The sequence below is a fragment of the Lagenorhynchus albirostris genome, chromosome 11, assembly GCF_949774975.1.
Source record: "Lagenorhynchus albirostris chromosome 11, mLagAlb1.1, whole genome shotgun sequence".
Lineage (NCBI taxonomy): Eukaryota > Metazoa > Chordata > Mammalia > Artiodactyla > Delphinidae > Lagenorhynchus > Lagenorhynchus albirostris.
Window position 1 is genome coordinate 5528863 of NC_083105.1, and position 16029 is coordinate 5544891.

General features: G+C 55.5%; 2 protein-coding genes across 4 annotated transcripts in view; both read right to left on the minus strand.

The window, feature by feature from the left end:
• PARVB (parvin beta) overlaps positions 1–16029 on the minus strand; it is a 238171-nt gene that overhangs the window by 84439 nt on the left and 137703 nt on the right. The window lies entirely within an intron of this gene.
• PARVG (parvin gamma) overlaps positions 11372–16029 on the minus strand; it is a 28472-nt gene continuing 23814 nt past the window's right edge. For all 3 annotated transcript variants that reach the window (XM_060164924.1, XM_060164923.1, XM_060164925.1), the window contains 2 exons: positions 13513–13585; positions 11372–13038 (listed from right to left, as the gene is read on the minus strand). In XM_060164924.1, coding sequence (XP_060020907.1) covers positions 13545–13585 — 41 coding nt within the window. In that variant the 3' untranslated portion in view covers positions 11372–13038; positions 13513–13544. The remainder of the gene's footprint in view (positions 13039–13512; positions 13586–16029) is intronic.

Sequence of the window (16029 nt, forward strand, 5' to 3'; positions counted from 1 at the left end):
TTGCAAACGAATCAACCAACAAAGGATTAATCTCCAAAATATATAAACAGCTCATGCAGCTCAATATTAAAAAACCAAACAACCCAATCCAAACATGGGCAGGAGACCTAAATAGACATTTCTCCAACGAAGACGTACAGATGGCCAAGAGGCACATGAAAAGCTGCTCAACATCACTAATTATTAGAGAAATGCAAATCAGAACTACAATGAGGTATCACCTCACACCAGTTAGAATGGGCTTCATCAGAAAATCTACAACAACAAATGCTGGAGAGGGTGTGGAGAAAAGGGAACCAACCCTCTTGCACTGTTGGTGGGAATGTAAATGGATACAGCCACTATGGAGAACAGTATGGAGGTTCCTTAAAAAACTAAAACTTGAATTACCATATGACCCAGCAATCCCACTGCTGGGCATATACCTAGAGAAAACCATAATTCAAAAAGACACATTGCAGCACTATTTACAATAGCCAGGTCATGGAAGCAACCTAAATGCCCATCGACAGACAAATGGATAAAGAAGATGTGGTACATATATGCAATGGAATATTACTCAGCCATAAAAAGGAATGAAATTGGGTCATTTGTAGAGACATGGATAGATCTTGAGACTGTCATACAGAGTGAAGTAAGTCAGAAAGAGAAAAACAAATATCGTATATTAATGTATATATGTGGAACCTAGGAAAATGGTACAGATGAACCGGTTTGCAGGGCAGAAATTGAGACACAGATGTAGAGAACAGACATATGGACACCAAAGGGGGATAGTGGCAGGTGGTGGGGGTGGTCGTGTGATGAACTGGGCAATTGGGATTGACATGTATACACTAATGTGTATAAAATTGTTTTTGTTTTTTTGCGGTACGCAGGCTCTCCCGCTGTGGAGCACAGGCTCTGGACGCGTAGGCTCAGTGGCCATGGCTCACGGGCCCAGCCGCTCCGCGGCATGTGGGATCTTCCCGGACCGGGGCACGAACCCATGTCCCCTGCATCGGCAGGCGGACTCTCAACCACTGCGCCACCAGGGAAGCCCACTGTTGTGTATAAAATTGATGACTAATAGGAGCCTGCTGTATAAAAAAAAATAAATTAAATTAAATTTTAAAAATTTTTAATAAAATAAAATAAAAAAGAAAGCCACCAACAGGATCACTGGGGCAGCAAGAGGTTAATAAAAGGAGATACAGTCCAAGGACTGAACACTGAACGTGATCAAGGTCGAGGAGACAGGAAGAAGCAGCCAGGGAGTGAGGAGACACTAGCAGAGGGCACACGGGGTCCTGGGAGCCAGGCGAGGAGGGGCAGCCAGGAGGAGAGAGGGACCCACCAGCAGAGTCAGAGGCAGCTGATGGGTCAGGAAGCTGAGGTCTGACGGCCAACATTGGATTGTGGCTTTCAGGGTCTGGACGGGGCGGGGTCACTGCTGACTTCATTTAGAGCAGTTTCAGGGAATCTCTGGCATGAAAAGCCTGCTTGGAGCGGGCTGGGGGCGGACTGAAGAAAGATGGGGAGGAGTTTTTCTCTTTCAAGAAGATTTGCTCTCAAGTGGGGGAAGAAGACAGCAGCGGAGGCCAGAAGAAGTGGGAGAGGAAGGCTTCTCTGAAGATGGGAGAAATAGTTGGGTACGTGATGCTGATGCTAAGAGCTGATGGGGAAGCACAGGTGGAGCACGGCTCCTGAGCCCAGCAGTGATGGGCCGGGGCCAAGTGCACGACGGGACTGAAACAGACCTGGCCTGTCCCGTGCAGCCTCTCGTCTTTGATGGGTCCTTCCAGCCGGATGGCACCCCACCCTCACTCCGCTTGCCCTGGCTCTTCCCGCCCTGCCCACCCACTCCAAGAGCTTCTGAACCATGCTCACATGGGTCCTTGTGGGGAACAGCACATGTCCTTTTAAAAGACCATCCTTCTTGCTGTCGGATGCCCCACCTTCCTATTAATCGCCTCAGAAAATAACCAAGCGGCTGGCAAATATTCGAGCCAAACCCCTGTGCGGGTGGCAAGACGTGACATGAAAAGGAATCTGTAGCAGGAGCCCGAGAGGCAGGGCCAGACGGGCGCTGGTTAGGAATGTCTATTTGTGGCTCCCAGGCTAATTTCTGGATACGATAATGAATAAATATTGGTCTTTCCTTCTGCAGCCTTTTCCATCTGGGTGGTTCAACCAAATAGATGCTGCCACCTCTTGTTTTCTAGAACTGTGGAGAGACTGGGGCCAGAGTAGAGTAGGGTGTCACCCAGCATCTCACAGCCGGAGGGTAGCAAGACAGGGAGGGGAGCAGTGGAAGTTCAGAGACCCTTGGACGGGAGCTGTGATGGCCCTAAGCGCAAGCTCTACCTCCTGCTTTTGTCTCTGTAACACACCCTGACGAGTGCTCATCCAACTACCGCTTGAATACCACCAGTGACGGGGAGCTCACTACCGAAAAGCAGTTCATCCCACTGTTAGATGGTACAGAATGTTAGAAAGAGTTTTTCCTTTGTAAGACTTCTTTTCTGAATTCCTATAATGTCCTGAACACTGTTCTAGAGACAGGATGCAGTGAATAAGACCTAACAGGGTGCCTGCTTCCAGTGGACTGATAAACAGGAACCCACACAGACAGCAAAAGGAAGCGAGGGATGAGGTAGCAGCTAGTGCTGAGCAATGCAGAGGATATAGGATGGTGTGAGCATCCTATACCCTAGTGACAAATGCAGAGGCTCTGGGGTGGTTAGAGAGAGCGGCAGGGCTGCTCCACGTTGGTGACCAGGAGCCGTGACCAGTAAGCTAAGAACTGGGTCAAGGAGCTGGGTGTGCAGATGCCAGCAAGGACAGCATTCTGGACAGAGGGAGGTCACGTGGGGATCCGCTGGCCTCTGAGGATGGGAGGGACCACCCCGAGGCAGAGCCATCCTCCATGTCCTCATCGGGAGAGGGTCCGTCCCTGGACCGAGACGACTGGGCTTTTGGCAGCAGGCTGCTCTTCCTCCTTCCAGAGTCTGGAGGGGGCTGTCTGGGCGTGTGCTACCTGCCGGCAGTGCCCTCCCCATCAGGTCACCTCCCAGCCGTCCCCGCCACCACCCACTCTAGGTCTCTGCAGCCCCCCACCCCTGCTCTGAGCAGTACTGGGAGGGGGCTGGAGGTGGGCTGGAGGTGGGTCTGGCTGACCCCCCACCCCTGGAGATGCCTCTTCCTGCCAGCCGTGGAGGCCCCGGGCTGGACTGCAGCTCCTCCTGGCACCAAGCCCAAATCTAGTTCCTCCCACCTCACCCCCTTCCCCACCCTGCCCTCAGGGGCCACGCGCCTAATTCTCTTGCCCAGTGACAGCCCCTCAGACACTTGAAAAACGTGGCCAGACGTGTGAGTGAGACGCCTCCGGGGGATTCCAGCCACCCAAGCCTCCCGAGCTGAGGCCTCAGACACTGGGAGCTGAGCTGAGCTGAACTCGCCACCCACAGAGGCCAGGAGCATAAGAAATGGGGAGGTTACCAGGCAGCCACAGAAACTGGAAGGGAGGAAGCTGTTGTTAATAATATCTCCTATTACAAGAGGAACCATGGACTTAGGAAGCTAAGTCCCTCCCCCAAGGTCATGGGCAAATAAAGGGCAGAGGCAGGATTTGAATGTCCAGTTCCTACTGTGCTAGAGGGCAGCTTCCTGTGGGATCGCCCAGGCTGTGGGAAGGCAGGAAAGGGGTCTGAGCAAAGAGGGAGCCACCGGGCTCCAGTGGAAGGAAGTCGCCAGTGTTCTAACCCGGGGAGGGGGGCGGTGGAGTCCCAATGCTCGGCGCGTCCAGCGGCATCAGGTCCCCGTGTCACGGGGCGCAAAGCATCTATGGTTTGCTAGGGGGCGGGGAGGACACTTGAACCAAAGAAACACAAAAACATTTTCCTCTTGCGAACTGTATAGAGACATAGGACCACGTGAGCAGGTGGGCACAGCTGTCCACGCTCAGAAACACCCTTGATTAACAAGAACAGCCACGGTGACTGAGGACTGGGGTGACCGGCACGCCGCCACCATGACCTGTTCTGCAGGGTCCCCGTCACTCGCCAGTGCTCACCGACCCCTTCTCCCACCCACCTGTGCTGGGCGTGGGGGCAGTCAGCGGGGGAGGCAGACCCATCTGCGTAGGTGGGGCTCACACAGCAGGGACCCGGGCGGCAGCAGAGGGGGTCAAGGCACAGAGGCCACGTGAAGCGTGAGTTCAAGGCCAAGGTGAGAAGTGACGGCCGTGGCCCAGAGATGGCAGGACAAGAGCAGAGACAGGGGAGCACAGACACCCAACGAGGAAGTAAATCCCGGCCAGACCTGAGGTTGTCCCCTCCCTCCCATCCTGCCCAGCAGTGGCCGTCCAAGGCCCTGGGGGGCCCCTTCCTGCATCCCCACTTCTCACTGGCCTCATATCCTTGGCCAGCCAGTCACTGCTTAGTACCGCATGTGCGGTTATTTTTTGGAGAAGGTGGATGTTTCCTCAAACCCTCTCTCTATGGAAATGGAGGATGAACCAGGAGAGGCAATAGGTTTCCACTTCTTTGTGTCTGGAGCTGCGGTTCGGAAAATCAGCTGCATGTGAGAATCACCTGGGCAGGCCCTAGACCTCCCAGTGTCTACACTGCACCTGGACCAGGGTGCCGGGGTGGGGGGGACCCGGAACCAGGCAAGTCCAATGGGATCACCCAGAACTTGTCAGCAATGCGTACAGTCTGCTTTGACACCCAAGTGAGTTATGCCCACATAAGATTGAACCAGCAAGAACAATGTGTCTGGTGTACAATATGCAACCCAGGGGCTCTGGGTCGTCTCCATGGTAACTCACCCATGATGCACTGCCTGTCCCCCTGGACCCTGAGTGCTGGATGGACATCGGCTGCTGGGCCCTGCCTGACCACCACTGCCCAGATTTTGATCACCAGGACAGATGAGACAGGGCACTGGGCTCTGGGTCTGAGCAAGGCACCTGGCCCAGGGTGCTGCACCCAGCGCGTCAGGGGTATCCCATTCCCACCCCGCCCCCGGGGCGCCGGAACCCTGTGCAGGCCCCCCGAACGGTGGCTGTCCTTATGCTCACGCATCTCTTAGGCAGCCCCGGCACAGCCTGGCCTTTAGAAAGCTCTGCTGATTGGGATGCCTCCTGCACCCTGGCCAGTGACACCTGGGGGCCTCTGCCTTCTACAGGTGAGCGCGTGGGGCCGTGTCTCCACCTGAGGCCACTGGCTCCTCTGCACCTGTTTCTTGCCTCATTCAGTCTGGGACCTCAGGCCTCTTCCTCGCCTCCAGAACTGCCACGTTGGCCCACTCTGGCCCCCAGACAGTTCCCCCAGAACAGCCAGGGCTGGCCATTCAAGAAGATCCCACCTTCCCTGCACACCCCACACTACTTTTGTCCTTGAGAAGCCTTTTGTTGGCAGCACAGGCTGCTGGGACGCAGAAGAGTATCTACGGGTAAACGCTCAGCGCACCCCACCACGTGGCTGGATCGGGGTCTGGGTTGGGAGACAGGACTGGGCTGGGGAAGGAGGTCTTGGAAAGGAGGAGAGAGTGGAGGTGGATGGATGGCGAGCCGTTACCTGCCTCCGTATGTAGACTAGGGGAGGGCGGAGATGGAGAGAGAATTTTAAAGATACTTTGATGCTTATTCAACATCTACAATGGGAATTCCCTGGAGGTCCAGTGGCCAGGACACGCCGTTCTCACTGCCGAGGGCCCGGGTCAATCCCTGGTCAGGGAACTAAGATCTCACAAGCCATGGGGTGTGGCCAAAAAAAAAAAACCAACACAAATGCTACAATGTGCAACCAGAAAATGACCCCCCTTTTCCACCATGTGGAAGACTAAGCACTGAGCAATAGTCGCACGGCAAAGCAGTGAAAAAGCGACATATGTATCTACGTATATGAACATGCTTTTATATGCATGCACATATATCATATATGCATTAAAACACATCACACTGAACAAGCAAGAACAAGAAAAAGCCTCACAGGCCAGAGAACTAGGAGGGAAACTGGAAGTCCCCAGAGGTGAGCAGTTGCCGAAGCCAGCTCTGCCCCAGGGACGTTCACCAAGGCCAGTCACCTGATGGTCCTTCGCCATGAGCACACTTGGCTGTGGGGCAGGAGGAAAGCCTGGGCTGCCCAGCACAAGTCAGTAGGGAGCCCCACCTACAGCTGGACTCTCCCAAGGGCTATGCTTTCACTGCTGGAATAAGATAGTAGGAAAAAGACGAAAAAAAAAAGCCTAAAGATGGAAAAAGCAAGGATACTAGCCTACATCAAGCTCGGCACCGGGGGAAAAGGAGAAAAAGAAACTCCCTGAAGTCATAAACACCAACCTCTGCCCTAATGTGGGTTTTACACTGGCCCTGTGGACCACAAATCCCAAACTAAGACTTTAATTTAAAGGGAGGCAGGGACTTCCCTGGTCGTTCAATGGATAAGACTTTGCCTTCCAATGAGGGGGCGCACGTTCGATCCCTGGTCGGGGAGCTAAGATCCCACATGCCTCGTGGCCAAAAAACAAAAACATAAAACAGAAGCAATATTGTAACAAGCAATAAAGACTTTAAAAATGGTCTACAAAGGGCTTCCCTGGCGGCGCAGTGGTTGAAAGTCCGCCTGCCGATGCTGGGGACAGGGGTTCGTGCCCCGGTCCGGGAGGATCCCACATGCCGCGGAGCGGCTGGGCCCGTGAGCCATGGCCGCTGAGCCTGCGCGTCTGGAGCCTGTGCTCCGCAACGGGAGAGGCCACAACAGTGAGAGGCCCGCGTACTGCAAAAAAAAAATAGAATAAGGAACAAGAGACTTTAACATGGTCAAGAAATTTTGAAAAGGAAGCAAAGAAAACTTCTAGAAACAACAGAAATTGACTGGGACTCGGTTATACAAATTGCAAGGGAGGCTGGGAAATGCAGTCTGTCCGCGTGCCCGTCAGGAAGAGGAAGTGGGTTTCATGAGTGGCCAGGCTGCCTGACCGTGACAACTAAAGAAAGAGGAGGATCCAGGAAGTGTTAGCCATGGCTATTGCTCAGCTGCTAGCGCTCGTCAAAACCCTGCCCATCATTATTTCAGTTAATCTTTATGACTCCCACCTGGGGATTAAGCTAAGCTGGGAGGATCGTTCCCATTTTACAGAAAAGGAAACTCAGAGACAGGCAGTGACTTGCCCAAGACCACACAGCTCCTAAGTGGCCCAGCTGGGGTTGGAGCCCAGGACTTCCCATGACATCACAGCGCTGTCTCTCGTTCCAAACGCCAAGAGGAAGCCACTGTTTCTCCATTCGCCTCTGTGTTTTCAGCTGAGGTGGTGAACCCGCTGGCCTGGCCCAGGGGCCGAGGGAACCAGCCCAAGTTCAGAGCAGTGAACTGAGTTGAGCTCAGCTTTAGCACGGGTGTCCTGGGGCATCAGGGAGGCCAGCTGGGTGGGCTCGAGTAAAGACAGCAGGTCTGGGTGTGCCGACGCCAGGGGAGGTAAGAGGTCACAGTCAGCGGGTCATCCAGCAAATATTTATCCAGCGCCTCTGATGTGCTGAGTGTCGTGGGTTCCAACAAGCAGAGCCTGGGTGCAGGGAACACACAAAACCCAGGTAGGGTTCCCCTGATGAGCTAGCTCCTTCGTGCCTGGCCCGGAGCTCCCAGCGTGCCAGGGCCCTGGCCCCTTGTCATGGCGTCCTCACCAGGACCCACGGGGGGAGGGGCTTTCAGTTCCATTTTTTACAGGTGTAGGAATGATGGCGATGGTGATGGTGATGGTGGGGGTGGGGGTGATGGTGGTGATGATGATGGTGACATCACGTGACGTTACTGAATGCTCTGTGTCCAGCAACGTTGAAGCTCTTTAGATGCACCCTCTTCAACTTTCATAATAACCCTACAAAGACTTAGGTTCCTTATTGCTTTGATTGGACAGAGAAGTAAACTGAGGCTCAGGGAGGTAAGTGATTCAGCCAGCATCACAGAGCAAGTAGCGGACAGACCCAAGCTTCACGCCTCAGCGCCTGACGCAAGCATTGCGCTCTAACCGCGGCACCGCGCTGCCTCGTCCGCCGCGGGCCATGAGCCAGGACAGAGCCTCCCTCTGAGCTCTCTCGTATCCGCAGCTCTGAGCCTGGGGCCTGCACACAGTAGGTGCTCAGGAAGGCCTCTTAGGAATGATTTGTGCAGATGCAAAAATCCCACCTGTGCATTGACGCATCCCCTTTACAGGAAACGAGCGTATCAATCTACTTGAAACCATCATAGTTAGATGAATAAAAGCGTGCGATTGTTGGCCAACCAAGGTCTCTTGGCTGGCTCTTCCTGAAAGAATCATTGCTGGGACATCCCTGTTGTCCACTTTCCAACCAGCCAGGCCTCCCAGGATCTGCTGTCCCATAGAGTGAGGGGCCCTGGCTGCCCCCTGAGTCAAACCCACCAGTGGGCGAGGACCCCATGAGCTCTGAGGTGAGAATACCTGCGATGTCCCTCTGGCTCGGCTGCCCGTGTCTTACAAGGAAGAAGGCCTGAGGCGGGCAGGGATTAGGGGAGGGGAGGTGGCAGCTTTGATCTGTTGCCAAAGGGGGGGTGGGGGGGGAGGGACGCTTTGCTCCAGACAAGCTGTTCGCTTACCAGCTGACTTTGGTGAAAGAAAAAAATATTCCCAGTGCCATCTGTTCCCAGAGTGAGGCTGGTGTGGGCCTGGGGCTTCCTGCAGCTCGGGCAGCCAGACCCACTTTCAGAATCCGAGACAGCTGCCCCTTGGATTATTTTGGGAAGCGGCTCAGCTCCGAGGCACCCGGGCCTTCGAGGCATTTCCCGTCACTCCGAAGCTGTTTGCGCACCAGCCCAAGATTGCCAGCTCCTTCTTGGGCCCTGGACGGTTTCCAGTTCAGCCCACGGTAATTATCCTGCTTCCAGCTCCTGCTGCGACTCCAGCTGGGGTCAGATTTCGTGGAATGGAGGAGAGAGGGAGGTGAGGGCCGTGGGCTCCCCAGCCACTCCCTTCTCAGGCTTCTTCGGGGGAGCCACTCCGCCCACCTAGCCCAAGCCCTGGGACCACCCCCCAGGCGTCCACCCTGTCCCCGAGCTCATCCCTCCTCTGGACTCTCCCCAAGGGTACCCCCACCCCTTTGTGAGGGATAAGCTCCGGGGGTAGGTGGGAGGAGGGCATCTCAGGCAGGGGTAACAGCATCAGGAAGGCCTGGAAAGACCTTGGGGCTTTCAGGGAATAAACTAAAAGCGTTTTGGAAAGGATGAGGTGGGGTAGGAGATAGAACATGGTCAACAAGAAGACACTCAAAGCCAGCCGCGCCAGGAGGGCCCAGAGCATCGGGGAGCAGGGGAGGTTTAGAGCAGCATGGTAACAGGATCAGGTTCCCAGGGCAGAAAAACTCCAACTGCTGCTGTGGAATCGGGGTCAGAGGGGAGAGCGGCAGAGAGCCCAGCTGGGGAATTACTGTCCCCGCCCCGATGGATGGCACGGCGAGGGCCTGGACCTCCAGGGGCAGAAGGGAGGAGTTTGAAAGGCCAACAAAGGTCAGAAAGGACTTGGTGCCCAGGTGGGGGAAAGGGGAGGGTCCAGAGCGAGTCACAGGTCTCAGGCTTTGGGATCAGGAGGTTGGAGGGGCCGGAAAAAGGGCTGGGGAGGCAGGAGGCAGGACAGGGGAAGGGGCGGGTTCTGACTTCAATCGGGGGAGTTTGGGGTGGGAACCCCAAGGGGCCCTGTGTCCAGGGCAGTTCAAAATGTGGGTCTGGTCAAGCAGGAGCATGGTGGTTGCCAGGGGCCAGAGGGAGGGGTGTGGAGAGTTACTGTCTAACGGGTACAGAGTTTTGGTTTTGCAAGATGAAAAGGGTTCTGGAGATGGTGGTGACGTCGGCACACAGGGCGAAGTTAACTTAATGCTACTGAACTGCAAGTGTTACGATGGCTAAAATGGAAAATTTCGTTATGAGTATTTTACCACAATAAAAAAAATTTTTAATGGACTCAACCCTCCATTAAAATGCAGAGGTATTCAGATCAGATAAAAAGACACAACTATTTGTATCTATAAGAAACCCTCTTTATATATAAAGACACGGATCTTTTAAAAGGAAAAGAATAGAAAAGATCCCCCGCTAACACTAAAAGAAAGCTTGAGTGGCTGTATTAAAATCAGATTTTAGCATCTGATTCAAAGTAAAAAAATAAAGCAAATTTAAAGTCTAAAATCAAAGTAGATTTCAGAGCAAGAGATGTTATAAAAGGATAAAGAGGACATCGAAAGGCCGTGACAATCCCCGATGGGCATGCAGTTGGGCACTAGGTGGGCTCTCTGCTCCCATATCCCCCCCTCTCCCAGCAGCCCCCCATCCCAGGTACCCCTCCCTGTACCTGGAGCCCAGCTCCTGTCACCTGCCCAGGTACCTCCCTCCAGTAAGATTCTCCCGCTCACGTTTCACCTTTTCTCTTCTGCACCCTCCCTGTGAGCATTTAAACAGGCTCGAGTCTCCGCACTCATAAGAGGTCGCATCCCCCGAGGCCCCACTTTCCGTCTTCATACCAGGCTCCCTGAAAGCATGAAATCAAGACCCCCCCATTCCGGGGGTCGTGGCTCCCTGTCTTCCATAGCCCTCCCCCCAAAGGTTGGCCATCCTCACCCTTGTTCAGTTTGACAGCAAATCAGAAAAAAAATTTAAATTGATTTTTGTAGCTCTGTTGAGGACTAATTTACAAGAGGTAGATTTTCCCATTAAGTGTACAATTTGATGAGTTTTGACACACGTGGACAGTCACGTAACCACAACATTCCCGTCACCCCGAAGGTCCCTCCTGCCCCTACCGGGGTTTCACCTCTTCTAGAATTTCTTATAAACGTGTAGCCCTTTGTGTCTCATTTCCTTCACTTAGGCTAATGTTGTTGAGAGCATCCAGGCTGTTTTGTATCAACACCCTTTCCTCTTTGTCGCTAAGCAGAAGCCCATTATATAGACACATTCTAATTTGTTTACGCCTTTGCTGGCGATGGACATGTGGGCTCTTCCCAGTCTTCGGTTTTTATGAATAGTACAGCTAATCATGTCTAAGCCTTTGTGTAGACATATGTTCTCATTTTTCTTGGATAAATACCTAACAGTGAAATGGCTGGGTCATATGGTGAGTGTTTGTATCACTTTATAAGAAGTTGCCAAAATGTTTTCCAAAGTAAATGTACCATTTTGCATTCCCACCAGCAATGTATGAGAATTCTAATTGCTCCACATCCTTGTCAACACTTGCTATTGTCAGTTTTTCAATGTAGCCATTCTAGGGGGTGTATAGTGAGATCTCATTGTGGTTTTAACTTTATTTCCCTAATGACTAATGGTATTGAAAATCTGTGTTAGTCAGCTCTGGCTACTATAATAAAATACCATAGACTGGGTGTCTTTAAACACAGACATTTATTGCTCACAGTTCTGGTATCTGGGAAGTCCAAGATCAAGGTGCCAGGTGATTTGGTGCCTGGTGGGGGCCCTCTTCCTGGTTTGCAGATGGCCACCTTCTTGCTGTGTCCTCACATGGCAGAGAGAGAGCTCTGATCTCTCTTTTCTTATAATGACTCTAATCCCATCACAGGGGCCCCATCCTCATGGTCTCATCTACACCTAATTATCTGTGAATCAGGAGGTAAGGGGAGCATGTGGATGGCGGGTGGGTTGGAGGGAAGACCACTCTGAGACTCTCTCACACTCAGACACCAGCTCCAAGGGTTCCTTATGTCCCTCCCTGTAGGCAGGACATTCTCCACTCTCCAGCTGCTGGTCTGGCAAAGATGGCCTGGCCCATGCCGGCCCCCTGCCCCAAAGCCCCTCCCCCAATCCAAGGCTGTCAAACTGTGACAACCCCAGACCTAGTAGGCTCTGTCCTCCACAGGGGCTTGGAGCTGGGAGAGCAGGAAGGAGCCCAGCACCAGCCAGGGTCCACCGCCCCGCCCTCCCCTGTGGGCCCTCCCTACCCCCCAGCCCCGCCCACCCTGCTTCCTCCAGGCTGGTGCCCATCTGATGTCAGCTCTGGGAATCCCTGTTCAATCCTTCCACAGGGACTTTTGCTTTGAGAAATGTATGCAGCAAGTGCTGAGTCTCGCTGGAGAGAGACAGAGACAGACAGACACACACACACACACACAAACACACACACACACACACACACACGCAGCAGCTCCTTGGGGACCGACTAGGAGACGATCTGACCCACTAATCAGCCACAAAGACGTCTTCTCTGTGACTTTTGGGCAAAGCTCACCATCGCGGCCATAGGGCTGGGCCTGGGCCACGGTTCCTCTGAAAAGTAACTGAACTGACTTTCCCGAGGGGCACAGCGGCCTGGTTTTGGAGCCACTTAGGGCCCCTGCCTCTGGAGGGTGATGCTGGGGCCATCCCCCGACTCGAGAGGCAGGCGGGCTGCAGTAGCTGAGTGTGGGCAGGCGGGTCTCCGCCGTCAGGTCAACCCTGACACCTGAGGGGCGGTCCTGCTCCAGGGCGGGACCCTCGGCCCCAGTGAAGGTCAGCACCGCTGGGCTCTCGGCTACCCCAGGGGTGGCCTCAGGGACAAGAGTCCCTCCCACACCCACCACCCTGTGGGGAGAGAGGCTGCGTGCGGGGGGGGGGGGTCAGCTCATATTCATGTACATTTAGCGGGGCCCTTCCCAGGACAACGGCAGGCTCCCCAAATCCCTCCCAGAAATACATTTGTTAAAAGAAACTGAGCGAGGCCAGAGGTTGGCTCAGAACGAATCCACGCTTAGTGAGTTCAAAGATATTCAGACAGATGGAAAGAGCGGAGGGGGAAGGGGGGGCTGGGGCGTGCCACAGACACACAGGGTAAGAGTGGGAGGCCCAGGGGCTGGCTGGGCGGTGAGGAGATCCCTCTGCGGCCCTCAGGACCTCCAGCTGGGGCTGGCAGGCAGGCTCTGAGAAGCAGATTTTGGGGGCTGTGACGGTTAATTTGGGGATTCCAGGGGCTCCCCGTCCGTGCTTTCTTTCAGCTTGTGCTTGCGAAACAGGCCGTAGAGGACTCGCAGCGTGCTCTTGGTGTCCTTGTTCACGATGTCTGCGGGCCAGGGGAGAGCAGGGCAGGGTTCAGGCCTGGGCAGGGGGTGGCCAACCGTCCACCTCTGCCCGGGACCAAGGGGTTCCCTGGGACACAGGCCTTCAGGCTAAACCCTGGAGAGGCCCCTGCAAACCAGGACAGTCGGTCAAGCTAGGCGTGAGTCCCAGGACCCAGCACAGGGCGTGCTACCTCCTTCTCCTCCCCGGCACCCTCTTGTGGGGCCCCCAACACTGCAACTCCTCCAGGCCTCAGCCCTCCGGACAGCCCATCCCCAGGGACCTCAGTCCCCCATCTCCTCTCCCCAGGACCATCCTCCACTGGCATGGGTAGGGGCTGTGGACACAGTGCTCCTCCTAGGAAAACTCAGCAAATGCCAGGCAAGAGGCTGTACCAACACACGGCTGTCCCCACGCCCCGTGCCCCGCTCTGTGGCGCTCGCCCGAGGCTGGCTGCCCACGAGGGCCCTGCACTCACCTTCGGGGCTCACGGGGTGATTGAGAAGGTCTTCATCTTTCAGCAGCTCCAGGGCCAGGGTGACGTTGTGTAGCTACAATGACAAGACCCCATCAGGTGTCAGCACGATGACCCATCGTGCAGCAAGGAGGCCACCTCTAGTGGGAAAGGCAGTCCCTGAGGAAGGCACCCAGCCCAGGGCTCAGGGAAGGCTTCCTGGTGGAGGTGACACCCGGGGGTGAGTCCTGCCAGGTGAGGGGACTAACCAGGGAAGGGAGCATGGGTTCATCCTGATCTTTTCCGAAGCAGCCCCAAAACCCGTGAGCAACAGAGACTCCCTCAGGAACAGAGAGCTGAGGTCCATGGGTAAAGCATTGATGAGGAGACCGACGTTCAGAGTGGCCACAGGGCTCATCTGAACTCACGAGACGGAAAGTGTCGGAACCAGACGCCTGCAAAGCAGACTGGGGGCCGGAGGAGCCACCTCTACCCAGGTCCTGCCCTTTGTGCCGCCCCTCTGCCTGGGCTGGCGCCTGAGACACCGCTCCCAGCACTGAGAATTCCCCGGGCCAGAGTCCGGCCCACCCAGGTTCGGATCCCCGCTCGGTCCTGGGGAGCCTCGGGCAAGTCCCTTGGTGCCTCGGGCCCTCCACTCGCTCCCTGCAAAGTGGGGTCTCCACCATCTCCCCCGATACAGGACCCTGGGTGACGGGCCCTGGGGAGCCCCATCAGCCCTCGGCTCAGAGCAGCCCCTCTGTTAGTGGAGCCCTGCCTTTTCACAGCTAGTTTCTCAGACCCCACCGAAAAGACCCCTGCCCTTCTCCTTGGGGCAGCAGGCTGGTGTGGCGAAAAAGAGGGCGTGGGGCAAGGCAGGACGAGGCAGGGATAAAGCTGGCTGAGTCCCCGACTCACTGGCACCTCAAGCAGGTCCTTCCTTCAAAGGTCTCAGGCCCACCGTGCTGACTGGATGTCCCAGACTGGTGGCCAGCCGTGCTGCTCCCTTCCCTCCCCATCTGCCGACCATACCAGCCCCAGAGCCCGCTTCACACAGGCCAGGCAGTTCCCATGGCAACCTAGCCAGGGGCCCAGAGACCCGGCCGGCAGAGCAGCAGATGAGCCAGGCCCATCCGAGGAGGCCGCCCTGCCTAGGCCGCCTGCAGTCACCTCCTGGTGGGTCTGGGCAGATCTAGGTTAGATGTCCGTGCACCCGCCCCACTAGGTCACAAGTCACAGGTCAGACAAGGCACATGTCCTGCCTGGGCCTTTGTCCCCTCATCTGTACAAGGGGAACAGTGCATCTTCCAGAGGCCTTTCCAAGCTGCCGTGTGGATCCAAGTGTGATGGTGGACACGGGATTGGAACCACAAGGCAAGACCTGAACGTGGAATAATAAAGGCAGAGCCAGGGCTTCCCTGCAAATTCCAGCTGTCCGGGCTCCTACAAGGGTCGGGAAGTGAGGCGTGTAGGAGGGCCTGAAGCCCCCGAGAAAGAACTCTGTCTGAGAGGGAAAGGGGCAGGTCGCAGTCCTGGGCCGAGGGCACAGGGCAGGGGCAGGGGGAGCATGTCCCACCCACGCCAAGGACTCCTGCCGCATCCCGGGCAAGGGGCCAGAGTCCTCCATGGCAGCTGGTGGCCGTGCGGGGACCACGGGGATCTGGAAGGCAGCGAGCAGAGCCCTTCTCCACGGGGGAGAGTCGATGGAGCATCAGATGGACAGAGGCACTGAGCTGGGTCCGACATGCAAGAGAGAGAGTGGCAGAGGCTGGGTCACTGGCCCAGCAGGGCTGGCCCCTCTAGAGCCCGTCAAGAAGAAGAGACCAAGGTTGTCACAGGTGCCAATGCTCCCAAGCAGGTGAGACACACCCCTGGGGATGTCCAGACCAGGTGGAAGCAAACCTCAGAGTGAGGGGCTAAGACCTCCACTGCTCGTCCCGTGCTTTGTCCCCAAGTCTTCCCCGACTGGAAAATTCTGGAAAATGAGGGTTACAACTGTTGCTATTATCCTCATTCTCCTCATGAACACTATTGACAGGGCGCACGGAAAGCAAATGTCAGAGTGAGAACGAGACACCCGGGCTGGGTTCCCCCGCCTCGCAGCCCTGCCTTTGATGCGCTCACCCTCTAAGCCCGCATCCCCACAGCGTGGTCCAGCGTGCAGAAAGCCAAACAGCTTTGGGAAACGTTGGCTTCGACAAAGTTATATGGAAATCCCCACTGCAGGACTTCTCAGAGCCTTGAATGTGTTTTGGTGTGTCATGAGCCTTCGAGACTGTGCATGTTTTCCCAGGTGACTTGACCGTAGGATCCATTTGTCACAGAGCAGCTCACGGGACCAGTGTCTTGGAAAGACTTCCTTCACTTATTTAAAAAATATTTATTGGGCTTCCCTGGTGGCGCAGTGTTTGAGAGTCCGCCTGCCGATGCAGGGGATGCGGGTTCATGCTCCGGTCCGGGAAGATCCCACATGCCGAGGAGCGGCTGGGCCCGTGAGCCATGGCCGCTGAGCCTGCGCGTCCGGAGCCCGTGCTCCTCAACGGG